Source organism: Cnephaeus nilssonii, assembly GCF_951640355.1.
Source record: "Cnephaeus nilssonii genome assembly, chromosome: 13".
Taxonomy (NCBI): Eukaryota; Metazoa; Chordata; class Mammalia; order Chiroptera; family Vespertilionidae; genus Cnephaeus; species Cnephaeus nilssonii.
Window position 1 is genome coordinate 80,353,894 of NC_137084.1, and position 27,083 is coordinate 80,380,976.

At 52.3% G+C, this 27,083-nt stretch overlaps 1 protein-coding gene across 2 annotated transcripts in view; it reads right to left on the reverse strand.

The window, feature by feature from the left end:
- Positions 1-301: 301 nt before the first annotated feature.
- Positions 302-27,083, reverse strand: part of SIK3 (SIK family kinase 3) — a gene marked incomplete at its 5' end in the record, with an annotated part of 279,640 nt that continues 252,858 nt past the window's right edge. Inside the window, 12 exons of one of the 2 annotated variants that reach the window (XM_079788489.1) lie at positions 304-2,222; positions 3,577-3,737; positions 4,430-4,562; positions 5,271-5,434; positions 14,227-15,104; positions 15,656-15,998; positions 17,196-17,299; positions 17,763-17,848; positions 18,102-18,227; positions 18,932-19,082; positions 22,521-22,664; positions 24,678-24,748. In XM_079788489.1, coding sequence (XP_079644615.1) covers positions 3,589-3,737; positions 4,430-4,562; positions 5,271-5,434; positions 14,227-15,104; positions 15,656-15,998; positions 17,196-17,299; positions 17,763-17,848; positions 18,102-18,227; positions 18,932-19,082; positions 22,521-22,664; positions 24,678-24,748 — 2,349 coding nt within the window. In that variant the 3' untranslated portion in view covers positions 304-2,222; positions 3,577-3,588. Of the gene's footprint in view, positions 2,223-3,576; positions 3,738-4,429; positions 4,563-5,270; positions 5,435-14,226; positions 15,105-15,655; positions 15,999-17,195; positions 17,300-17,762; positions 17,849-18,101; positions 18,228-18,931; positions 19,083-22,520; positions 22,665-24,677; positions 24,749-27,083 lie in introns of both variants that reach the window. The other variant, XM_079788490.1, reaches the window with a different exon arrangement.

A 27,083-nucleotide genomic window follows, 5' to 3' on the forward strand; every position in this document is an offset into this window, starting at 1 on the left:
CGCTTCCCGCCTCGGTAACTTCTTCAGCGACCTTCAGCCAGCGGGGCCGTGCGTGCTGCCTGCTGAGTCCAGGTGTGGGAGGGGGTGGCAGGGAAAGTGCCCACGCTGCCCTAACCTGGGCTGACTGGGCCATGTGGTAACGGCCTGGCCTGGAGGCCCCAGCTTTTGAGGCCCTTAGGCCGAAAGTACCTCTCAAGGAATGTTTTCCACCCGATTCAGCAAATCCAAGCGCGCCCTGGAGGGGCAGAGGCCACGCCGGGCGCAGGCAGATTCTCTGCTGCCCGCGGCTGCTCCCCACTAGACTCTGAACCGTAAGGCAAACAGCATGTCCACACGAGCTGGCGATCAGCTTTATTTTCACCATCCCCTGCTGCCCGGTCAGTCACTGAGCCGTGAGCGCCCACAATAAGGGGCTAAGGTCCTACTGCAACTGGGGTCCGGAGATTTTTTAAATCCTTTTTTAGTTCAACATAAATGACAAAGAAAAAACACTTCCGACGTTTTCCAAGAACAGAATTAAGAAAGTATATTAATATACATTCAACATATACTGCGCATATTGGTTACAATACAAAGCAATGATTTCTGAAAGTCTAGTTCGCAAGATGGCACGATGGGCAGGCTCACTGGCTTCCATCGAGGGTGGGTCTGCTCTCGGCCAATCCAGTTCCGCACCAGGACGGAGGCGGGGGTGGGGTAGGTGGGGGGTGCGGGGGGGGGGGGGGGGGGGAGGCAGTCGGGCGCTGGAGTTCCAGGAGCCCAGGAGTCAAACGGTAGCTGTTGGGGCCTCCTGGTGGCCTCCTTCTGGTGAGGAGGTGGAGGGTGGCGGGACCAGGGGGCAGGGGACCCATCCCGAGAAAGGCGCTGGCACTGCGGAGTCCAGGAGGGAGGGTCGGGAGGGAGCGGCAGGGCCAGTGAGGACCAGCGGCACGGATCCTGTCGGAACCCCGGACGGCCATGCCGGGCACCCGCTTTCTCCTGTGCAAATTCAGGGTGAAAGACTAGGAGGGGACTGGGGACCCTACTCTCCTTTTCCAGAAAAAAGGGACCAAGAGTCCGAACATTTAACATCTTTCTTGCTGCGAGGATCAGCCGCCAGCACCTGAGACTTTGGTTTCTAACGTGAGGAAGGAAGGCAGTGACACAAACAGCAGCTGCGGCCGTGCGCCCTCCCGGGGTCAGTCCCGCACAGGAAGCTGCTCACGATGCGCTGACGGAAACACGGTGAGCCGAGGGCAAGGCCAATTCAAACAGGACAGGATCTGGTTACACGTTTCTCTCAAACAAACGTTCCTTTTGTTTTTATTTATTAATAATAATAATAACAATATCAACATTTACCAAAACAATTCCTACATGGTCAGGAATGGAGGTGGGGGTGAGGGTGCCCAGGTGAAGGAGCAGGTCAGCGAGGCGGCTCCTGGTCCTGCCTGTGACAGAGGCGGAGGGAGTGTGTGGAACAACCCTTTGAACAGGAGCACAAGCTCACACAAGCACAGGGGCCACGGCGGGTGTCAGCCATGGGTAGAGCCAGCAGGAAGGGAAGGCACCAACCTTCCAGGTTACAAGAGGGGAACGGAGTCACACACCAAAGAGGCTCACAGGGACCCAGCACCCCTCCGCGCCAGGCACCCCCGCCTCACACGGACATTCTGAGACCAGCTTGGCTTCGTTTGTGGTGGATCCCGCTGGAACGGTCTCCCCAGGGTCCAGGCCTGGGCTTCTTTTGCTCTCCCCCTTCTCCGGCCACTAAGATCCCAGAGGTGGTGCCCTTCCGTGCTGCTCCTGCACAGAGCAATGTGGAGCCCTGAGGCCCTAGGCTCTGTCCTCTGTTTGCTCTTCTCTTTCAAAAATGAAAAAGAGAAAGAGAAGCAAAAGTAAAAAAAGAAAATCACCTCCAAAAGAAACATACGAAAACCCCAAACCAAAGCCAAACCAAACCACCAACTGAAATCCACCAAATACACTTTCACAAAAGGTGTGAACGTGATTTCCTGTTTATTTCCTGGGTGAGTGGGTCATACAAGCAAACATGGCAAAAGGCCCTGGAACAAAATGTGCGAGTCCCAATCCAAACAGGGAGCAGCACAGACAGAGCCAACGGAGGAGGGAGCAAGCGCTCTGGGTGGGGAGAAGGGCGGGCAGGCGCGCTGCTGCTGGATGCTGCTGGATGCTGTTGGTTTAGTCACACTCTACCCCTCTATCCCGAGCTGCACACGGACCTGCAACAGAGCAGACGCAGGGCATCACTGTGACAGACTGAATGTTCATTTGAGAACTTTTCAAAAAATCCACCTGTAGTGTAAGCATGATTTTTTCCCTTTTGTAATGCGTACCCGGCAAGCTCCAGCTGCGGGCACCGCCTCGAAGACCCCTGGAGAGAACTCTGGCAGCCAGGCCCTCCCAGCCCCCTTTGTTGTAGAGATCTTGGTGGGTTTAGTAAGGCCACTTGAGCTCCTGGTCTGTCTTTTCTTCCTGAGCTTTAGCTCATGCTCTTGTGTGTTTTAAATTCACCAATGAAGAGGAGTGAGCAAAACCTCAGGACCCATGCTGGACCCCAATAAAAGCAGAGCACCAGGCCTGTTTCCTCTCTCTCCCCCCAAGTGTGCCCTGTCATTTCCAGTCTTTTTTATTTTTATTATTTTTATTTTCAATCCTCACCTGAGGATATTTTTCAATTGATTTTTAGAGAGAGTGGAAGGGAAGGGAAGAGGCAGAGAGAGAAACATCGATATGAGAGAGACACATGGATTGGGGCCTCCCGCATGCACCCCAAACAGGGCTGGGGATCAAGCCTGCAACTGAGATACATGCCCTTGACTGGAATCGAACAGGGACCCTTCAGTCCTCAGGCCAACGCTCTATCCACTGAGCCAAGGGCATTTCCGGGTCTTCAAGTAACAAACCTGCATCTGTTCAGTTTCCCGGGGGTTACTGCTGAAGGGCGTCTTGCCGTCATATCAGAACCACGGTGCAGCCCAGCCACGACACTGGTTAACGGCCGCGACCAGTAAAACAGGGACTGCTTCCCTTTACCTCGAGCTTCTCAGGGGTCTGCCATATCGAGGCTCGAATGGGGATTTGCCAGACGGCCGAACAATCATCATGTCTTTTCTATCAGTTTCCAAAGAGCCCACACTGCCTGCCGTGTTCGGTGAGGCATGACCAGCCCGCCAGTTCACCCTTCACACGGGCCTCTGACCACCTACTTCCCTGTTGAGAATATTCTGCCATTGCAGCACAGCCGTAAACACTGCGGCTGGATGTGTTTTCTTGCTGGGCTTCACCTTCCAGGACTGAGCTCAAGGACCACCTCATTACTCTGGCCCAAGGTACGCCCGTCCTTCAACGCTCGCTCGCTCCTGGTCTCTGTGGAGCTGCTACAGCCCCAACAATTAAAACACACGTGTCTCTCCCCATAATGAAACATGGAACTCTGGCCTGCATCTCTCCTGTCTGCACCTACCCACACCCCAAAAGGACCAGCACAGCGCTCAGGGAGAGCAGGGCGCTGCGAAGGCCAGGAGGGAGCTCGCGCAAGCGTCTCCTGACCAGATGGGGCCGGGCCATACGCACTGTGGGTTCCCGTTACACGCCGGCCTGCTCCATGCTGAAGGAGACCTCGGGGTGCTTGTAGCTGAGCAGGATGTCTGTTATACACGTGGATGGGTAGCAAGAGCTCAAATGCTGGCCGTCAGTCAGGTTCAGGTGCTCATGGCCTAGCCTCTCCCCACACCCTGAGGACCAGAAAGAACATGTGAGATTTGCAGGGCACTGGGGGGTGGGGGAGAGGGGAGCATGAGGTCTGAGCACCTGCAACCTGACTCCCAGCCTGAACCCCAGCTCTCAGCAGCCCATGGTGTGCTCAGTGTCTGCAGCCTCCTGTCCTGTCCTGTCCTGTCCTGTCCCCACAGAGCCCTGTCCCCGCTGCCGTGTGGGGGAGGCAAGCACTGCTCCTTCAGCGAGAGCCTCCTCTGTCAGGGGAGACCCTGGTGCTGCAGACACTGGTCACCGGGCGGGCGCTCTGCGCTCCGAGGACAGAGGGCTCACCGCACAGCCCAGGACACAGGCCCAGTGTTCCTGCCTCAGGACAGAGGGGGCAGGGCAGCCCGTAAAGGCGAGGCGGGACTGACTGCAGGCCCGTCCGCTCCAGGCCTTTGCGTCTGCTATGACCCCCGCCCCCCACGCCGGCTGCTTCTAAGGAGCGGAGACACACTCCATTCACACGCAGGGCCCGCTGCCAGCACCAGAAAGGGGATGTGGCGCCCGCACTCAGCCAGGAGGCACGCTCCTCTGTCCACTCGCGCTCGCGAGTAGGCGTGGGGCGCGGGAAGGGCATCGTGTCCAGAACCCTCTGGGTCCCAGGAACCCAGTGCAGAAGAGGGGAGCAGTCACTGGGCAGATGGCACCGCACGTGCCAGCTCCTTACCCTCATCCTCCCGGGCCAGGAGCTGCTGGCTCCCCGTGAGCGAGGCCTGGCTGAGGACGGCATCGGACATGCGGGCAGAACTCAGGGCTTTCCCAGCCACGAGGCTCATCCCGGGCAAGTCGTCCAGCTGCACCTGCAGGAGCGACAGCAAAAGGAGTAAGGACGCCACACACAGTGGCCCTCAGAGAGCACCCCCTCAGCAGCACCCCAGGGGAGGGGTGGGGGAGGCCAGGACCCCCACACCTAGATGGCCTTCCCAAACCAGGTTTCGGCCTATCACCACCACCACCACCGCCGCCACCACCGCCTGACTCAGGACAGCGCTGTCCAACAGCACGGAGGCGGACGTCCCGCTACACCGTCCAGCACCGGCTCCAGCCACAGGGTTACCAGCCCCCGAGGTGGCCGCAGTGACGGAGGAGCTACGGTTTAACTTCATTGAATCACATCTGACTGGGCTTGGCTGCGGGCAGCTGCTCCTACACTACGTGCTGCCGTGCGCTGCCTGGGAGAGCCCAGCCTCGCTGAGCAAGGGCGCCTGGAGGAGTGAGTTCGTGGCGGCCAGCAAGCCAGCCAGGAGCCTTGGGGCTCACCTGCTGGGCCTGAGTTTAGCCTGTTTGGGGAGAAGTTTAATAACCAAGACCAGGGAACAGATGGCAGCTACTGATTCCTCAGCTGGAAGCTGGAATGCAGATTCTGCTGGATTAAGGGCTGGCTGTTGGGGCGACTCAGAGACCAGCTTCCCTGGTGCAGAGGTGGCCTCTGGGCGGAAGCGGAGGAGGGGTGCGCCCACAGGACTAAGTTCTGCTTTTGAGTTGGCAGCGGTTGGGGACCAACTTACATAGGCATCGTCGCTGTTCTGGATCGTGTGGTGTCTCTGCAGCGTCCGGGGCCTGTGGTGCTCACTGCCCGAGGGGCGTGCTGGGTACCCCAGCCCATCATGATCTGGCAGCTCCATGGCTGGTCCTGGAGAGCTTCCCTCCATGCAGTTCCCTAGGACAGATTCTGAGGAGACAGAGCGAAACAGGGTCAGCAGGCCTGGCGTCCCCCGGCACGGGAATGCCTGTCAAACGTCCTGCAGGCGCCGGAGCAGCCTTCCCGCAGAGTCCCGCGGCCAGCACGGGCCTCGTTACGGAGGGCTCACACCCTGAGGAGAAAACCCACACACTGACGTTCGGTCCCATGGAACCTTCTCTTTTTCTTCACTTCTGTTGACAGTGCTGCTCTCAAACCTAGATGCACATCAGAGCATTCCTGGAGCCTCTAGGACAGGCGTCCTCAAACTACGGCCCGCGGGCCACAGGCGGGTGTTTTTGCCGTTTTGTTTTTTACTTCAAAATAAGATATGTGCAGTGTGCATAGGAATTTGTTCATAGTTTTTTTTTAAACTACAGTCCGTCCCTCCAACGGTCTGAGGGACAGTGAACTGGCCCCCCGTTTAAAGTTTGAGGACCCTGCTCTAGGACCTCTCGCCGGGGAGCAGGGCCATTCTGTGGGCGCCTTCTCCCCTTCGCTTCGCTGACTCCCCCTCAGTGCACACCCCGTCCTCTCCTCTGCTTCTCAAACTGCCGCTCCCAACCCTTCGATCGCTCCTCCACTCCTATCCTTGATCCACACTCACTTGGTGATGCCATCTATTTTCACGGCTTCGACGGCACTGCCTCTGTGCTAGGAACCGCTGATGCTCCTCCAGGCGCCGGAGCCATAGCTCCAACCACTTCCTGGACGTCTAGCCAACTCCTCACACTTCCATGTCTAATCCCAAGCTTAGCAGCGCCCACAGCCAGCTCCCCTTTCAGAGGTCTGTGTTCTGCCTGTTTTCCTAATCTGGGGTGAGCTCTCTGCTTCCTCACTCCGGTTTCCACAGCGACGGAAGGGTAAGGGGCCTACCTCTGCAGCCTTGGCCAGGGCGGCCCCTTTCTTCCCAATCACCGCTTCCTTCGAAGCCCTCTTGCCTGTGTTACGACGACAGCCTCTTAGCCACCCTCTGCCACTACCCTACAAAGATGACTCTTTCTAAAGGGCGGCCGGACACCGCATTTTCACGCCTCCTGGCCTATCTCCCAGCGAGCACACTGCTCTCCCTCACACTCCAAGTCCAGTCACACGGCTCCACCTCACACTCCCCACCCGTCACAACTCCACGCACTTGCTCCTGCTGCTCCCCTCCCTGGAATGCTGGGTTCTCCCACTTCCATCCCTGCCATCCAAATCAACCGCCCTCCTAGCTAGTCTGTCTCAAATGTTGGCATCTCTATGAAACCTTCCCTTTCAAATAGAGTTGACCTTCCCTTCCTTTAAGTGTCAGAAGACTACTAACCAGGATGACTCTAACCAGGTTCACCTATGACTCGCTTAATCACTAAGTCCGTAAGTACTCTGAGGACAAGAACTGTATCTTAAGCACGCTGGGGCCTCATGGGTTCCACACCTGTTCCCACCCAGTAGGTATTTAATGATTTCCTCCTTGGCTGGCATTCATAAACACTCTCTTAACCTGGGTTACGGTCCTGTCAGGTCACAGACCCAATGAACTGGGACGTGGAAAGGAAGAGGAGGTCAGGAGGCATATTCCTTCGTGTCCAGGGATGCACAAGGAGAGCACCAGGGCCAGTGAAGGGGACAGGCCCTCCTGGTGGCACTCTTGGCTCCATCCTAAGGGTCTGGCGCTGGAACTTGTTTTGATCGCTTGGTAGTTTTCTTTGGGTTAAAGCTCTGTGGCACGTATGGGCCTAGCTCCTGATGAGCTGGACCCTGGCAAGACCAGGTTTTAAAAAGTTTTAAATAGGAAACAGCCCTAATGCTACCTGTACCATCCAATTGTCACTCAACTAACGAAAGTGAAACGTCCTGCTAAGTGCTGGGTGAAGGGCCAGGTCTCTATACTGGAATGGTCTCCTGTGGCGATCAGGTCAGGCCTGGGCTTAGGGGCTCAGGCAATGGGGAGGGGAGCTGACTGACATGTGTGTGGATGGTAACACAAAAGATTCTGGACAAAAACGAGAGGAGGGCGAGCTTCTCAATCACCAAAGGTGAGAATAAGCAAGAAACCTGTGGAAAGGTCTGAGAGCAAAGAGGTCAGAGGAATAGCAGAAGTCAGCTTTCTCGCTACTGAAAGCGGAAAGCCAGCAGAGAGGAAGACGAAGCAGTCTACACCAGGACTCGCTCTTGGGGTCAGCTCCCCATCCCCGCACCAGCCCAATTCCTCAGTGGGCACAGCTCCCGTGCTGGCCCCAGGGCCAAACAAAAACCACGGGCAGGAAGAGGTGCAGCGATGGCTTGTGGAGCGAGGAACTGGCTCTCTGGTCTGTCCTGCCAAGAAGCAACAGACAGCTGCTTCTTCCTTTTCAAGATAGTTTCTCTTTTTGGTTAATCCTCTCCAAAGACATTTGTTTCATTGGTTTTTAGAGAGAGTGGAAGGGGAGGGAGGGGGGGAGGAAGTAGGGAGAGAGGGAGGGAGAGAGAGAAACATTGATGTGAGACACATCCATCAGTTGCCTCCTACATGCACCCCTACTAGGGCCGGAGATCCAACCTGCAACCCAGGTACACGCCCTTGACGGGGAACTGACCCGAGCGACCCTTTGGTTCTCAGCCCAACTCCCCACACTGAACACACGGGCCAGAGCTCAAACTATTTTCTAAGGCCTGTATTCTCATCTTCGATAGCTAGCACCATCCATTCAATTCCTCCGAGTTCCTTTTTCTGATTATAGAATTGAATGCAAATCTCATCTGTTGCATCTCATCCCCACAAAGACCAACACAAGAGCTCTCCTTTAAAGATCGTGGAAGGGTCCTTGTCAAACACGAGGAACGGTGTAAGCCCTGCTTCTTGATATTCAGCCCCCCCCCCCGTCCCCACCCCCGCCCCGCTTCCAGAGGCCTCAGTGTTTGTCTGTCTGACGTGTTTGCTAAGTCTCCCCTCTCCCCCCTCCCTTTTTTTGAATTTATTTTTATTCCTGAAAATGAGGTTTCTACAAACCCAGGCATGCACCCTCCTGTTGGCCCTGCCTTTGGAAGATCGCATGGACCCTTACCTCCTCGTCTGCTGTCTTCCTAGCCTTCAGGTCTGGTGCCAACATACCTGAGTGCCACCGAGACAGAACTGGTGCCTGACGAAGCAGGCGACGAGACTTCCTGACTCCCCGCCCAGAGCTCATGAGCACTCGCCCTGGGTCCGGAGGACGGGCTGGAGCCCTGCTTTCACTGGATCCTGAGGGTGGGCCTCAGCTGTGCTGTCTGTAAAACTGGACTCACTCCCCAGGCAGGTAAGTGCAGAGCCGGGGACGCTGTGAAGACTGGGATTACTCGCATTCATTTCAGAGCGTTAGTTCTGAGGGGACAAGGGCTTATTGCGCCAGTTGACAAAAACGAAGAAACTGATTTATCACAGAAACCTACTTCTACAATTATGGAGACAATTTCCCCACATATAAGTGAACAAATGAGTTAATGAAACTTTAATTTCCAGAGAAGGAGCTTCTGGTTTAGAAGAGACAAACGTAAGTTAAAAACTAGATGAAACTGGAGTTGGGTAACAAACCAGGGTGTTGTCTGCTCATTTCAATCTAACGCACAGGTTGACGGTCCGGAAGGCCTAGCATCTACTGCCTGGCAGAGATGCCTGGACAGTGTAGAATGGAAGGTGGGAAGGCATGAAGGAGAGATCAGGCTAGGGAATCAGAAAACTTGAAGTCAGGATCTAGCTCCATCACCAGCAGAATGGACAAGACTGGGTAGGCCATTTACTCTCTCTTAATTTCAGCTTCTCTATCTCACACATGACAGTAGTTTGGGGCTCAGAAGAGATCACACGTGAAAGGGTCGTTATCACTTTACACAGGACCACCCAGTAGAGTACGCCTTCCAGTGAGAGCGCTGAGTCCTGAGTCTAGAGGTCCTCTGATATTCTAGGAGGAGACCCACTGGGCAGCTGGGGGTGGGGCAAGGTGCACAGAGTGACCCACTGACCAAGAGACTCGAGATTCAGGCTCAAAGCACTGGCATCCTTTATGCCAAGTCAGCACCGAGAGGAGCTGTCAAGATCACTAGATACTGGGCAAGAGGCCGTCTGAGAGCAGCATTCTCAGGTGTTTGCCCAGTGAAGCTGTGAGTACAGGGGAGAGACGCGCACCTGCTTACGCACGGAGAAAGCACGCACAGACGCAGTGCGCACGCCCCGCTTGGGGCTCCCGCGGCTTACACAGGCTACTGAACCTCCCATGATGACTGTCCGGACTCACTTACGGGTTGTGAGAAGAGAGGAATGGCGTGTCTGCATGTCCTTAAAGGATCCGAGGGGGCCGTGTACAGACACTGCGAGGCTGGCCGGGCAGAAGAGGATGTGGTTTTCTCCGAGTTCAAGTTGGTAAGTGCATTGTGTGAAGTGCTGTACTGTTTACTTATTTGCAAAGGAAAGAAAAAACTCAAGTATAGAAGATAAGCCTACATTCTATCTCTGGAGGGCAGTTAGGGAGACTATGGGCAGCATGGGGCATTCAAACCAACCTTCCGCCCGCTGCCTGCTTGGTGCCCTGGCAGCGCCTGGCTTCACACTGACCGGCAGCAAGCAGGCACGGAGGAAACAGGTGCCCACAAACACTGACAGGAGGGCATTTAATTTTCCTCGACTACCCAGGGATCCCCGTTCACCTACATTTCAGACTTATCTTAGAAAGATCACCCTAGATCTGCTTTATTAAAATCCTAGTATAGGCACGCATTGCTTAACAACGGGGATACATTCTGAGAAGCCTGTCGGTAGAACATCATCGAGTGCACTTACACTAACCTAGATTGCACAGCCTCCTATACACCTGGGCTGTCTGGTACAGCCTGCTGCTCCGAGGCTGCCACCTGCCCAGCATGTTACTGTACTGCATTTGTAATGCACTGTGCTAGGACGTTATGACAGCAATGCCCTGACTGGGCAATGGGGATTTTTCGGCTCCACTATAATCTAATGGGACCACCGTCATGTAAGTGGGCCGCGGCTGACCAAAACGCCATCATGTGGCACATGCCTGACTGTGCACCTCTGACAGCTCGCTCGGTGGCACTGCATGTGGAAGCTGTTTGGGAGCTGTCTTCCTCCCCCCACCCCCGGCAGGTTTAAGCTCCCGAGGGCAGGCTCATTAGCTTTTCACCCCTGCCTCCCACACAGCACCCACAGCCGGTTGTATGCAGCCTGTCATTCCAGTCTTGCTGAGTTTGCTCTTCCAGGAGTTTGGGGACGAGTGAGTAACTATGCAGAGGCTGAGGTATCAGGAAAGGAAACAGCAAGCATTTCCCCTGTGAAGAGGTCAAGTGTGAGCTTCCCTCCTGGCCTGCAGGTGGTGGAGGGAGAGGTCACCACCCTTTCTCGACAGAAGTGACAGCAGAGTGTCTGCCAATTCTTGGTGATGTGAAACTGGGCTCTCGTGCCTTTAAAAGGATAGAAGGAGTCACGTCAGGTTGAAGCAGGGAGATTGTGGAGCCTCAGCAGTCCTGATGTCAAAGGAACCATCGCATGCATCCCAGGTGGTTGTGAAAAGACATGAGGAGCTGAGGTGGAGGCCGGAGCAGACCCGCTACAACCTCTGGGGTGTTTAGCTGAACATCCCTAACTACACAGATGAAGGCCGGGAGGAGAGGTCCGTCCTCAGAGTGAGTTCGTGCTGCTCACAGTAAGAACAATGGGGACTTCCAGGATCAGCGTGTGTTTTTAAACACATGACAGGCATCTCCCGAGGGGTGTTAACTCCGGAGCAGACCAGGCTTCCTTGGACCATTAGCTTCTCTAGTGTGTTACCTGCTATGCTGAATTCCAATGCACGCAGCAATAACCTGTGGCTGTATTCACTAGAGATCATTGCATATGTGGTTCCAAAAGTCACAAACTAGGAGATGTCAGAAAAGGTGACTAGAATTCAAGCAAAAAAAGGCACAGTGTGTGGCTGCATTAAAGAGTAAGTGGGTAAGCCCTAATCAGTTTGGCTCAGTGGGTAGAGCGTCAGCCTGCGGACTGAAGGGTCCCAGGTTCGATTCTGGTCAAGGGCATGTACATTGGTTGCAGGCACATCCCAAGTAGGGGGTGTGCAGGAGGCAGCTGATCGATATTTCTCTGTCATCAGTGTTTCTATCCCTCTCCCTTCCTCTCTGTAAAAAATCAATAATATATATATATTTTTTAAAAAGAGTAAGTGGGTAGAAAGAAGGAAGAACAACCCCTATAATCCATAGGCAGGAGCTAAGACAGCAGCTTCTAGAAAAGCTCACACCAAAGATCAGGAAAAAAATATGTGAGACAAAAGAGGGCTTGGGGGGGGGGGGAGGCGCCGAGGAGATTCTTGCAGAGCTGCCCACGAGGCACGGAGGACAGGGGCCCTCCTCTCTCCCAGAAACGGGAGAGGCAGAGGCGTTTGTGGGGGATATTGGTGGAGATGGGGCAGATGTGAGAAGGTAGGGAGGAGGAAGAGGCGGGAGAGGTAATGAGTAACTCACCAGGGAAAGAAGGCGGAGCGATCTGTCGCAAGAATTACAAGCCTGAAGCTCAGGCCTTAGATTTGGAAGAAGGGGTGACTGCCGGCAGCTGATTTAAACGGGCAGGAGAACGGAGCACTGCGCCACTCCCTCCTGGCAGACTGCGCTGGGCCTGGACCCCGCTCTGGATTTTAGGAAGCTTCTGCCCTAGTTTCTGCCGGTTCCTTCATGTACACTACACTTCAAGATATCCCGCAACACGCTCACCCACTGGCTTTTCCTCATGCTTCTCCCCCAAATCCAAATGGCAAAGCCATCTTCACCCATCAAACCCAATTCAAATGCCGCTTACTCCGGCTGAGAACTAATCCCTCTGGCTGGGAGCTACTCTGCCCCTCCCGGGACTCCCACACCTGCACCTGGTACCAAACGCAGTCAGTGCCACTGTCTAAACAGATCAGCAAGCCCGGGGAAGGCTCCTCTGACAATCATGGGACACAGGTGGATCCAAGCCCCCCAGCCTTTCTGTACCGAGGAGTCAGACCGGAGGGAAAATTAGAATTTTTGAACAAAAAAATCTCCTAAGTGTTTAATATGTGGCAACGCAGGGTGGGGGAGTGGGCGTGCACACAGTTAGCTCCAGCTTGGCTCTCCCCGGGCCCTGCCAGGAGGCACCTGCTGCAGCGAGCTGATGACGCGTGGGTTCAGATGCCACCTACCAGTTGTTGGCCTTGGGGCAAAGTTCCTGCTCTGCGCCTCAGCTGCCTCATTGATAAAATGGGGGTGATAAGAGTTATTACCATATGGGGTTGTTGGGAGAGTTAAATAAATTTATGTGTGAGTAGCCCTTGGTGCCTGGCACACGGAAAACCCTATAGAGAAGTTGTCGTTTACAACTACAGCTTGCTCAGCTTTCACTCACACAGGAAGCTTTTCCGCAGCACCCTCACACCCCCTGCCCTGCCAGAACTCTCCCAGTGACAGGAAGCTCCCGGCTGCTGAGGCGAAAACGTTCTTACAGTCTTCCAGGGAGTTAACATTTGCTATGACTTCTCTTCCCATCTTGGTTCTGTCCCATAATATGAACCCAGAAAAGTCAAATCCTTCTTCCGCCTGAGAGTATGATCACTCTCCTTAGCTTATTTCCCCCAATACTGAACACCCCCAGGTGTGTCAGCCACTCCACATACGGCCTGCCTGGAAACCCCCCACCATCCTACATACAGCAGCCCGGATGGCATCAGACTGTTCAGAGGCCCAGGATTTACCTGGTGTTTTACGCAACCACGTGTCCCTCTCTATTGGTGCATAATGAGCCAATATGAGGGCACCATGCCTTCTCACACACAACAATTATAGCAAGGTCTTCCCCCTGCCATGTGCCATGGACCTAATTCCCCTACGGGCTGAGTTGTGTGCTGACTTTAAAAGACAGAGCAGGAGAGGCAGGCAGCTCTGAGAAGGGAAGCATATAAGAAATGCTTGGTTTCAGAATTGTATATTTTATGGGCAAACTCATTTTTCATGATCTGTGATGATGAAATGGATATTGGTCCAGATTTTGTTTAGGATATTATGATGCTAATGGAATAACATTTTCTGAGCATAACCTACTGATGGTAATATTAATCTCTCTCAGAATGAAAATGAATACACGCATTCATTATACAATGAGACAAAATGAGATGACATGGTCCCTTAAGATGCTGTAAAAGTCTGCATTTATTAATGAAATGATCAGAGTAATAATGTCTCCCCCCCCCTCTCACACACACTACACACACACACACACACACACACACGCGCGCGCACATATATGCATGTTTTAATCTTCCCAAATACTCGGCAAAGCCACTGCTCCCCCTGCCTTTTTCACAGGTGAGGGTGTAAGTGACAAGGCCGTGGCATTCGTGGCAGAGGTGAGTCCAGAACCGAGATGCTTTGACTTCTGGTCCAATGCTATTTATACTGACTCCTATTTCCTTACCACTGGCTGACTTTTTCTATTGCAGAAGTTAAAGTTGGCTAGTTGAAAGAAAGTCAAGAAATTCTAAAAGCTAAAAAACTTGGTATGAATATGGAAAATAGATAATATATCTTACTAACTATATTACCTAATTATTAATTTTCTACCACTATCTTATTTTGAAAAAGACTCCTTACCCACCAATACCCACTTCCTACATGCTTCTCCCTCAAAAGGTCCTGAAGGTCTTCTCAGGAATTCTTTTTCTCTTAGGAACACAGAGTACTAGCTGAAAAAAGACAACATTACTAAGTTAACTGAATTGGGGCAGATTAGCCCAGAACTTTTACTTTGGAGGGACTCTTACCTCGGCTGGACACCTTATTTCTACTGAATGCAGCAGCTGGCTGATGTCGGTATGGATGGATCCCCAATTCCTGTGCGTGGCTCACAGTTCCTAGTAAAGACTCAGGGTCCCCAGGTCCGCCAGTACTCAAGAGTAGAGAGCTGTTGTGGCAACCTTTGGTCAATGCACTTGAACTCTGCCTGTCTGGAAAGCCGTCCTTGGCCGCCACGCAGGAGCACTCCTCCTCCATGCTCTCGGGATGCAGGAGTGCCGGCTGCTGAGCGTAGCCCTGGGGCGGGCTGTTTGAGGAAACCTGGGAGATACATTCTTGAGCTCTGATCTGCAGAAGATGCTGGGGGCTGGTGTGCTGGCGGTGATACGAGTCAGCATTTTGATACGGTAAAGCCTGGTGCTCTGTCATACTCTGTCCTGCAAGACTGGGAGCCAGGCTCCCAGCATCCCCCTGGTTCATATGCCTAAACAATTCTTGATACTCCTGCTGCTGCTGTTGTCGCTGCTGCTGCTGCCTTTTAATGAGCTGTGCAAACTCTGCTGGGGGCAGCCGAATGTCCGAGTGGCCGGCGAGCGAATGCCGGGGGGAGAGCAGTCCTTGAAGGATGTGGGGTACCTGCTGGTGTCTCGTGTAGTCTGGCGGCGTGGGGGACAGCAGGGCCTGCTGTAGTGCTGATGTGGGATAGGGAGGTGGCTGCTGATGTGCACTGGGAGGGAAGGTGGGGAACTGGTCAAGTGGAGGGACTTTCAGGGCGTGGGCTGGAGGGAACCCCACTCCTGCTGAAGGGCTGTAGCTGCTGGGGGAACCCCGGGACTGGTCCGAAAACAGATGAGGGTGTAAATGCGCCTGGTCGTAGTTAGCAGGGGAGAACCGATTCACGTTCAAGCTGCAGACACAAAAGCGAGTGAGTACCAGGCATCCACACTCCCCGGAGAACGGCGCCTCTGTCAGGAGGGAGCACACTGACAGAGAGCTGCGGAGTGGCAGGGAAGGGGGTGCAGCACCTTGCCCCTGCACCCATCACCCAGTGGCGCCCAGGACTTGGGGCACTGTGTATGAGACAGTTGCTCCCTTCAGCCCAGCTCCAGGCTGAAGGGAGCAACTATACTACATCACTGGAGCTCCTAAGCAGCACCAATCTTTTAGAATATGACAGACGGAGAGGGAAGGAACCCTCAGGGAACAGGCAAGGGAAACGGGCACTTTTCCCAACGTCTAATAGGCCGCTTTTTCCTTGCAGACAAACAGTAAGGCAGCTTTGTCATTTTCCTCCACTATCTCATTAGCATTTGGTCAATAAATAGGTTTCAAGTTCACCCCAAAACCACCGCCCTGATTTAGAGAGAGTGGAAGGAACACTACCACCAGACTCCTCCCTGCTCCCTCCTCCCTCCTGGGTCACCTGGATGGCTCACGGGGTGACCTAGGTAGCCTTACCTGTGGGCTTCTGCACTGTCAGCACTCAGCTGCTTGGACAAGGGCCGATGCCCGTAGCTGAAGGTGGCCAGCAGGTTGGCACGGTGCTGCATCTGGATTTGACTGGCACTGGGGCTGATGGAGGTGCCCCGCCCCACGGAGCCTGCAGCTGCCCCTGGCATGTTGCTGAGCACGCCACCGACAGGCTCCTGCAGCTGGATGGCCACCTGCTGTGGCTGGGTGGGCTGCTGCATGCCCAGGCAGGTGAGCGCCACGCTGGGCGGAGGAGAGCAGTTCTCAGGCTGCTGCTGGAAGACTGCGCTGCGGGAGGGTAAGCCCTGGAACTGGGAGGGAGATGCAGCACCTAGAGAGAGAGGAGCCTCAGTGACCGAACGCCCAGGTGGCCTGCCGGCTGCAGATGACCAAACGCCACCCACAGCTCTGCTCCTCAGACTTCGCTGTGCATGAGGCTCATCTGGGGGACTTGTTCAGGCTCCTGGGCCCCACCCACAGCAACCTGATTCAGCAGGTCGGGGAGGGGGCCCATGGGTCTGTATTTCTAATAAGTTGCTCTGAAACTTGGTCCATCGCCTGGCCAGTGTTGCTCAGTGGTTAAGCACTGACCTAGGAACCAGGAGGTCAGGGTTTGATTCCTAGTCAGGGCACATGCCTGGGTTGCAGGCTCGATCCCTAGTGTGGGGCGTGCAGGAGGCAGCTGATCAATGATTCTCTCTCATCACTGATGTTTCCATCTCTCTCTCTCTCAATTCCTCTGCCTTCCTCTCTGAAATCAATAAATATCTATTAAAAAACAAAAACAGTTGGTGCATGGATTGTTCTTTGAGTAGCTCTGATTTAGAGCAGTGTTTCTCAAATTCTAATGTGCACACCAATGGCCTGGGGGTCTTGCTAAAGTGCAGATGCTGATTTAGCAGCTTTGGGACGGGGCACCGGATGCTGCCTTTCCTGCCGATGGAGCTGCTCAGGGAACCCCGCTCTGAGTAGGAAGAACAGAGACCAGTTCAGACTCCTCAGGGGATCCAGACTGCGTGGCGCTACTGAAGAGATCGCCAGTTTGGAATACTAACTCCTCACAGTGTTGGTCTCCAAAGATCCTCTCGTTGGGGTGCACTTGTCTTCACCTCCTCTAAACACCCATGAGAGGGTCCCTGTATAAGGAGAACCAACAGGCCCGGCAACAAGGAAGGCTCTGGCAGCAGCTTTTTAGTTGGTAGAGTTGGAGGGTGTTTTATTAAAAATATTAATAGTTAACCTTTACCAAGAGCTATGTAGTGCCAGGCTGTTCCAAGTGCATATGTTTGTTCATTAAATACTAGTAGTAACCCTATTTTCCATTTGAGAAAGCCCAGGTAAGCTGAAATTAAGTGACTTGACTCAGGTTTCACCACTAAGGATTCAAACCAAGGCAGGCTGGCTCCAGAGCCCACACCTTAATTAAATGCTGCTATTCTGCCATTCAAGTCAACAGCGCGTGGCATTCACAACTGGGATCCATTTGTTCCACGCGGCACACCGGCTCAGGCCGGCCGCCTGCACTCACCATGGGGCTGGCCCACGCTCATCGGGGGAGGACTGCTACTGGGCTGTTTGAAGAGATGGTTGTTGGGGTGGTTGGGAGGTGGGCTTGAAGGCTGAATCCTTAACCTTAAAAAACAACAAAACCAGGTAAATCAATTCCCTGAGGTGCCACCAGAACCTTGAAGTTAGCCTCAGCCATAGCATACACCTCAGCAGAAACTATTTTTTTAGTGCTGATAAGCCTCCAGGCTAGAAAAACATACATGACCCGCCCACCACAGCCTCCTTACAACCTATCCATGCATTATTTTACTGGACTTCCCAGACAAAGAGGCAGAGGCCTGAGGGCCTGTGTCTGGCCTCTTGTATTAGATGTCACATTACTTGGTTCGTGTGGCTGAGATAGTGAAGAGGCACAGGAAGCCAGGATGCCAGGGAGGCTGCTGGGATTTAAAGTGGTTTCTCTGCTCTTCAAATAGTTTCTTCCAAGATGGAAGCTAAAGTCAGTCAGAATCTCCCCTATGAGTCAGGCCCAGGACACCGAGCTAGAGAGACAATGGCTTAGGCATGAAACAAAGCGATGCCTTACCTCTGCAGCTGGTGGGTGAGGAGGGCTGGCTGGCTTTCACATGCGGCCTGAAGAGGCGGGGAGGGCTGAGGAGGGCAGATGGAATCCTAAAACACACGGGGAAGACGGTGAGCCTGAAGATTAACGTGAGCTATTCTCAGGAAGGAAACAGAGAACTACCTGTCCCTGAGACTTAGGCTTTTGTGGTTCATGGAAACGTTTGATTACCTTTACCCCATGTCAACCATAAACAGAACTCAACTCCATTTTGCCCTGCACGATCTCCTCCAAAATTCACAGGCAAACCAGTCATGCTGAGAGCACACTCCGAGCCAGCGGGGAGCGCGCAGGGAGGCCTACTTGAATCTGCTGCTGGAGAAGCTGGTGGTGCTGCTCCTGCTGGTACAGCATGTGCTGCTGCTGGGTCTTCTCCAGGGCTCGCTCATCGATCTGCCCCCCGTACAGCTTCCGCAGCTGCTCACACTCCTGAAGGGAAAGCAGTTCATACGGACGGGATGTAGCCAGACCCACCCCATGCAGTGACGTCAGCAGGAGCACATCTGCCCAAAGGTCTCATGGCAGAAAGAGCCAGGCGAGACCAGTGCCCTCGAGCGCTCACCCCGTCCCCTAAGTATTTATGTGCTAAATATACACATATATTCACACTCTGCTCTGCATGAACCAATGGAAACACCAAGGATGGGCTGTGCACAAGTGGAAGTGTCCAGTGTGAAATCTGTGTACAAGAACATGCCACTCAAAGTGTGGTCATCAGAAGGCAGGAAGGAAACTGGCCTGTGGAAGCCTGGAGGTACCCTTCCTTCCTCTGAGAGCACCCTTCGGTACCCACCGGAGAGCGTACCAGGTGGCAGCCATGCCAAGCAAGCTCCCACAAGACCCAGTGCCCATTCCAAGAGGAATGCCAGGGCTGCTTACAAGTACTTTCCCTGGTGCTTCCCACTGACACCCACGCCCAGAAGAAATTCCTTCTAGTGAACTTCAGGGACGGGAGGGGCATACAGCCCCTTCGTGGGGCAAGCGAGTCTGATGCTGGGGAACGCTGCACATAACAAGCAAGCACAGAGCAGAGGCGATGGCTCTGAACCTGTCAGACGGCAGTACTGCTGCAGGAGGGCAGCAGAAGTCTCTGCTGCCATGCTTCTCCAGAGATGTCCACATCTCTCCATTACCTGCTGCAACTGTTTGATGCTGCTGCTGTTGCCCATTTTTTCCAGGTGGGCTTTAAAGGCCTGGATGCTGGCAGCCCCATCTGAGAACCGGCGCACAGGGGAGAACCGCTCCGTAGGGAGGTGCAGGGTGTTGGAGTCCTTGTAGGTGGAGCTGAATACAGGGGAAGAGAAGGTCAAGGCTAGGACCCAGGGTTCTGAGCAAATCTCCTAGGGATGTGTTCCCGACGATGAGCACAAAGACGCTGCTGCCATGTGGGCCCCCAGCCTGCTCCCTTTCTCAGGGTCCAGGTCTGCGTCTTCCATTCCCACTTACCGTAGGCTGGCGTCACTGCCAGCCTGGGGAGGCCCTATCCTGGGATCAAATACGCCCCGTTCTTATCACTACGCCAGGAAGGAGAGAAGAGCTGCGAGTGATCCCTCAGGCCAAGCTGCAGAGGAACTCCTCTGGTTTAGCATCACATCTCTGTCTAGTGCCTTTAGAAACCTATTTCACTGTTTGACGCAAAGCTGCCCCTGAGCAGTACGCTCTGTACAACCGGAAGGAAACTACAGTCAGCTTTGTGGTCAACGGTCAGCCCTGGAAACCACAGGTTCTGTGCTATAAAGTGGGGGGCAGTGGGGACTTCTCCCCAGATGGTGACAGCACATTTTTAAGGAATGTGGCCCTCAAGGATGCACATACCTGGCCAGTGCACACAAGGCTAGCTACTGTGAAATGCACTGCTCAGAGCAGCCGCTCCTTCCCGCCTCCTAAGGAAAGAGCACCCATGTGGATTACCTTCAAAATCCACTGATCGATCAGCGCATAGCCAGAACCTTACAGAAAGAACAGCTATTGATAAGGACTGCCTGAGACAGCACCAGGGCTAGAAGCTAACACCTGTACCTGTTACCTAATCAGAAAGAGATGTTTGTGAGGAAGCAGATAAAATGTTCCCAAGCAGCATTCCAGCAGCCACGGAAGGGTCAGGGTTCACGTCCAGGGCAGGGATGGCAGCACAGTGAACTTGGGGTGAAATGAGCACCCGGCCAGGTACTCATTCTGGACAGAAGCAGAACCCAGGCTAAGGAAGCAGGCTAACGAGCGAGTTCAAATGCAGTGCCACAGGGAGGGGAGGAGTCCGGTGACAAAGCAGAGAGGTCAGGAGTTCTGGAGCAGGTGAACGCCCTTGACCCCTCTGGCCAGGACTTCTGTTTGGGACTCAGCAGTGCGCTGATGAGACGAGCATGCACGCATTTGTTTCAGTAACACAAAGACAAACGCTTCGAGCAGACACACCCGAACGGCTATCTGAAGGCTGCTTTCAGGGGCATTCCCTCCATCCTTCCCAGTTGTTTCTACTTCAGGTGTTTGGAGTTAAAGCAAGCAAATACTATTTCCTCCTACAATGTTATTCTCTCGCTTTCAATATTACTGACAATGGACACGTTTCTGATTCGCTCAGAAAGCTGTGTTCTCCAATTCAGTCCACCTGCACAACCCCGTTATCTCCATTGGAGCCGCCTCCCGGCCAGGCAGTTCCTGGCTGTCCCGGAAGCACAGGCTGTGGGCGCCGACCGGCGGGTCAGCCCAGCAGAGATGCCAGGGAGGCAGTTTGGATAGCCCAACCGCGCTTTTTTACCAGCAATCCTATTCAAACCCACGCCGCTTCCCTCAGGCTGTTCCCACTGCACTTCCAAACCAGGACTGTTCACCCTCTGCATGAAATCCAGCTTGTGCCGGGTTTTAAAAAAGAATTACACTCAAAAACTTAAAAAATTCTAAATTACACACTTCCAAGTTAAAAAGGTTGATCAGATTCCTCTTTTGTCTCAATGTGGGTTTTCATCTATTATACCCTAGAAGAAAAAGATGCTGTTCTTGAGTGATTTCCTCCAGAAGAATAAGAGAAATTCAATAGCCTATCTAGGCCACCCATTCTAAGTGTTTTATGCCCTTGAAAAGCTTCTATTTTCCCCTGAAAACTAATTTCAGTCTCTTGTGTTGCCATATTTTCACAGTATCCCCATCAAGGCATGCTGAGTTTGCATAAATGTCCCACCTCACACAATCTGCCACTCATAAAGCATTTATTTCAATTCAGACGGGCTTGACCACAGGAAACCTGACGGCAGGCAGATCCCAGCAGGGAGGCCTATGTGGTCTTCCTTTCTAACAAATGTAAGCAGGACCCAGTCTGTAATAAAGGTTACTATGGAGGCGTGCCAACCGTCATGTTTCTCTGATAACAGTACCTCCAGAGGAGCACTTCGAATTAAACAAGGATGCCAAAGGGCTCAGCTAAACAACAGACCCAGATGAGGCTGCAGAATTAATTGTCTGGCAGGGAGGAGGGGAAGACAGAAACAAGGAGAAACAAAGTGGTGGATGTCTGTTAGGTAAGTGTAGAGCTCAGGGTCATGAAGAAATCATAGGAAATGTATGGGATGGAAAGGCAGCTCTCCAATAATCACTCCAAATACCAACGTAGGTCCTAAGAGATTTTCCTTAGGAAAATACTTTCTGTGTCATCGGAGTTTTATTTGAGAATCATCATTCCTGCTACTCCTAACAGACTATTTTTTTTACTAAGCTATTCGGGGTCATTTGCAAAAGCTTATCTCCCTTCTTTCAGAGTTCCAACGTGGCATAATCATGCCTCCGTCTGCTCAGAGTTCACCTGTCTCTGCTGATGACATCAGTGCCCAATGGGGAACGAGTCACAATAAAAACACGGTCAAGCTTGCCAGTGTGACTGGCTGCAACATTAAAGCAGCACCGTTATAAACCGAATTCCCTTGAAATCTGACTGCTTTTCAACCTTCCCAAGTAAGAATGCTTTTCATTGTCCTTTCAAAAAGATTATAATAAAATAAGCTCTAGGAATTTAGGGTGGCTTTGAGAGTGTGATCCATGAGTTTGGGTATGTTTTCAGAATGCGCATAGCTAAGGTTTTTAGCCACCAAGGTATTCACAGAAGATAATCATCCTAATCTAGTCAAGTGGCATTCTTCTTGCTTTCAGGCTTACTTGGATTCAATTTTGTCCGGTTTTCTTGGCCAGCTACGGTTAAATTTCTTTTAATTTTTTCAAGAGAATGAGCTATCCATGTGACAGAGCCCCAGTAAAAGAACTTGCCATCCGAACACTGCTTGAATGGCTGCTTGAAGAGGATGCCGAGCCTGCGCTACCCCTCACAAAGGGGCGTGTGTTCCTCCACACCCTGGCTCACTGCTCAGTGGTAACATGATAAGAGATGCTCATTCTTTTGAGGGCAATGTGTCATTAAAGGTCATCTATTAACATGGCTACACATCCTCTCATATCCAGTTGGCCCTCTGAGAGCTTCACCTTCTTGCAGGTTTCAAGTTCAATTTCACCTATGAGTCAACATCTAGAATCACAAGAATCACCGCAGACAATACATGAGCCTACAAGGCAATGGGAAAGAAGAATCCTACATTGCTCTGTGCACTGCTTGGTGCACGGAGCTGAGAAGACGTAGTTCAGGATGCTATTTAAAGCCTCGATGCTAGTCACCATCACTAGTCAGAAGGGTGCCTGTCTGATGAGCCTCAAGGAGCTCACATAGCTCATGTGGCTACTCACCGATGCTGATCAGGTACCAGGTGAGGGGGCCAGACCCGGGAACGGAAAGGCTGCTGTCCTAGCTGCCGCTGTAGGTCCGGTGGGATTTCGGCCGTAGGGTTGGTCATGGCCAGTGTATGCCTTTTGGACCTATTTGCCAAGTACCTGCAACAAGCAGGAGCACATTTCATAGTAAAAAAACCAGCCAGGACTGTTCCTCAGCAAGAAGCATCAGAAGTTAATGTACAGCACTCCGAATGGAATCGTGCCGGGGCTCCACAAGGGCTCCATGGCGAACAGATCCCTGCTGGATGCGTGAGGCTCATCCACCGCCAGTAGAAGCGGCTTACCGCTGGCGTGACGGACCTGGGGCCTGCGAGCAGCCATGGGAGAGGAGAGCAGAGGCAGCTACAGAGAAGAATGATCCTTTCCTTCCACTCGACAGAAGAATCTTTTCCCTACTTATTCTTCTTCTTTTCCCTCCAAGTTTCAAAAAATGTAAGAGAAAATAAGCTCGAAGGACCGTTCCTAGAGATGAGCCAAGGGAGATATTCAGAAGGTCCCCATGTCTCCGACCCCAGGTCCCCAGGTTTTAAGCCGGACCTCACTACAAGTCTCGGAAAACGGCTTTCCATTCAGGGAGAGCGAACTCAAACCTCCCTTCCCCCCGGGACCCTGACTGCAAGTCAGCCATCAGAGAAGACAGACTGATATTGTTCCCTGGGATCAACTTCTCTAGAGGACAAGAAGTGAAACCACAAGAAATGCTTAGAATTAATTCTGTGGGGGGGAAATGCAAGACAAGAAAACAGAAGTTTCAAAAGCTGAAGAGTTGATGAGCTGCTGCCTTTAATCTGAAGATACTGGTTCCCTTCATCTGGTTAAGCATTATTCCTTTTTGTCTCAAAAGGAACGGGCGTATTATCCTTTAAATGTTGGTCTAAAGAAGAAAAAAAGGTGGGGCACAAGGAAGTGAGTCCAAGAGAAAGACGATAAAATGAAACACTGCTGTCTAATTAAAGCAGCGAGGCAGTTACGTTTCCTAGTTTCTCTTACGACACCAGCAGGACCCATTTACAATTTCATATACTGTTATCAGCAAACTACAGAAACAACAGCATCAAAAGGAAAAAAAGTTACAATTGTTCTACTGGCTAAGCTGTGGGAGGAGCTGACCCGCTTGCCAACACCCCAGTTCTCCACCCTTTTTCCCACAGGGACCGGCTTCAGTTACAACAGCAGCTCTCACGGAGCGCCTGGGGTAGCAGTTGCTGGCCAGCAACCATCAGGCTCTTAAAAAGTGCTCTTGTTTCATTCCTAACTACTTTGCCCATTTAAGATAAAACAGTTAACAGACTATAGAGCATTAATGGTATGTAAACTTGGAAAAGAGTAAGCCATTAGTGGTTTAATATCCATTTGATAAAGATACCCAAAGTTCCCCCAAGAGCCCATGAAAACTATTTTATTTCAACTTGCCTCAAGGGAAAAACATATAATCTTGAGGAACACCTGTATTTCTGGGAAAATACATGCGGAATTCTGTTAAAACCCTGCTCCCTGGAAAATAAGAATGGCAACTCCCACAGCGGGGCATGGGAGGAGCTGAGGGCCATGGCTAATGGAACTGAGGTAAAATGAACAGCACAGTGTGCCTGATGGTCACTGCTGTTTTCTGTGGATCAGGCACCGCTCAACAAGATTCTGCAAACCATAGATATTTGCATCTGTCACTGGCCCAACCGCATATTCTTTTCAAGCGAACAGTACCAGAGGTATTCATTCTCCCAGAGAGGAGGAGTCCATGCCAGAGGTCCATGGCTAGCCTAGCTAGGATCACTGTCATCCCAAATCTCCAATTCCTGTTCGGTAAACGGTCCCTGGCAGGCAGGAGCAGGCGTAGTGCCCTGTGAATACTATGAGCTGCAATATGAAGGCAGGGGACAAGGAAGGTCAGAGGGAGGAGAGGAGTGTTCTTATGGTTCTTGCTTTCACTCAGGGGACTTCCAATGGCGTTTACAGAAATGAAATTTTCTGGGGAGTCTTCTGTTCCTTCAAGGTGGGAGGAACATGCCATCTGGCTTGAGCAGAGACCACACAAATGCAGCTGCACTGTACCCTCCTTGGGCAGAGGCGATCTTTCGCTGGCTGCAGGTGAGCCTGCCGACGCCACATTACCTCTGCACAGCTTCCTGATCTGGCTCCCCGTCCGAGCTCTCCTCGTCCACAGGGGTCACTGCTGGCACCGCCTGACAGAGACAGAAAGGACAGGCTCAAGCTCTGCTGCTTCTGCAATAGCTCTCATTCTGGAAACTGCCTAGCGAGTGGGTCTTCCCCTTCGTTTTCTTATTCACACAATGTTTTGTAGGACCCCTGGGCTACACACACCTTTCAGATAGCTTTCTATTTTTCCATTTTTACCTTGTTCAGGTGATTTTAATTTGGATTTCTTCCTCTGATTCATCTTCATTCATTCATTCATTTACCCAACAAATAGCTGAATACCTACTATGTTCCAGGATAAAATGTAGTTCTGGCCCTCATTTTACAGTTTAGTGCAGGACAGAGACAAGTACAAAGACAATTTCAAAACAGCAAGTCCAAGTCCTCCCTGGGGCACTTGGGAGCGGAGGAAGGTGTCTTGGAGGAGGTGACATTCACCTGAGACCTGACCCGTGAACAGGAGCTAGCCAAGGTAAGGGGGAAGGAGTCACAAGCCTTCAAGGTCCTAGGCTCAGAGAACAGAGAAGGCCTGCGGGTGCTTAGGAACCCGAGAATACAGCAGAAGCTGGTTCCCTGGGCTAAGATGTGACCTGGGGTGCAGATTCGTGCTACTTCCAGAGTTTAGGTATCTTTAACTCCAGAAAGGCACGAGGGTTCTTAAAAACTACATTTTAGTACATACATGTAATTGTTCAGTTGCAATTCAATGTTGTTTTTTTTTTAAATCTTCATCCAAGGATATGTTTTTATTGATTTGAGAGAGAGAGGAGGAAGGGAGAGAGAAACACTGACTGATCAGTTGCCTCCCATACATGTCTCAACAGGGATCAAACCCGCAACCTAGGTATGTGCTCTGACTGGGAATTGAACCTGCAACCTTTTGGTGCATGGAAAGAGGCTCCAATCAACTGAACGACTTGGCCAGGGCCGCGATTCCATGCTTTAAAATAGTGGTGACCCACCACCACGTGTAAGTGAAATGAGAACCTCCACCAAGCATGCATTCCTGTGGCTCTCCCCACTGCTATGGACTGGACACCATGCATTCTTGACAGCTATGCACAGGGCTCACATAGTCACCAGGCCTCAGGCACTAGAGCAAAAATCACACTTAAATTATACAAAAAAGCATTTTATGAAATGGATAATTATAAACCAAAACAAAAAATCTTTGGAGTAATTCCATTGTTTAAATGCTTCTAGCGTTTCCAGGTCCCTTATTACACGTCTATAAAGGCCTGGAGTAACAGGACTGAGAGGTGGCGGCTATGGGGGGTGCAGAAGAGGAGCGCCGTGGCCAGTGATTCCTGGCGTTGCATACCACATTAAAACTTTATTTTGAGGAGGGGGCAGTGGTAAGCCACTGAAGGATTTCAAACAGGGACATGATGTTCCAAGATCTGTATTTTAGAAAGCTCGTGTACATTAGCCGCAGAGTGAAAAGTGCTGGTGGCAGGCCAGTTAGGAGGCCACTGTATTAATTTAGGCAAAGGATGACAGTGATTTAAGGAAGAGCAGTGAAGATGGACAGAAATAAGATATTTACTTTATAGGCACTGAGTGAATAATTTGATATGGGAAATAGGGGAGAGGAAGATTTAAAGATAAAACTCACATTCCTGGCTTGTCGAATCAGGAGATGACAGTGCTTTCACAGTTTAATAGGCAGGCCAAGTTCATTTGGGGACATGCTGGATTAAAGCTGTGAGTGCCTGTGGACACCAACTAAATATGTGCAGTAGGCAGGCATCTATACTAATAAAAGCATAATATGCTAATTAGACCAGGTTGACGGGACATCTTCCAGTCATCCTGCCTTCCTTCCGGACAAAGCCATGGTGGCGGGGGCCAAGGCAGAGGCAGTTAGGGGCGATCAGGCTGGCAGGGGGGGAGCAGTAAGGGGTGATCAGGCGGGCAGGGGGGAGCAGTTGGGGACGATCAGGCTGGCATGGGAGGGCAGTTGGGGGCAATTGGGCTGGGAGGGGAGAGCAGTTGGAGGTGATCGGGCTGGCAGGGGAAGGCAGTTGGGGGTGATCAGGCCAACAGGGGAGGGCAGTTAGGAAGCAATCAGGCAGGCAGGCAGGCGAGTGGTTAGGAGCCAGCGGTCTCGGATTATGAGAGGGATGTCTGACTGCCGGTTTAGGCCCGATTCCTAAACCAGCAGTCGGACGTCCCCCGAGGGGTCCTGGATTGTAGAGGGTGCAGGCTGGGCTGAGGTAACCCACCCACCCCCCTTCATGAATTTCGTGCACTGGGCCTCTAATATATATATAGATATATTAGAGGCCCATTGCATGATATTCGTGCAAGAATAGGCCTTTCTTCCCCTGGCTTCCCTCCCGGCCGCCCGGGAGCCGCCAA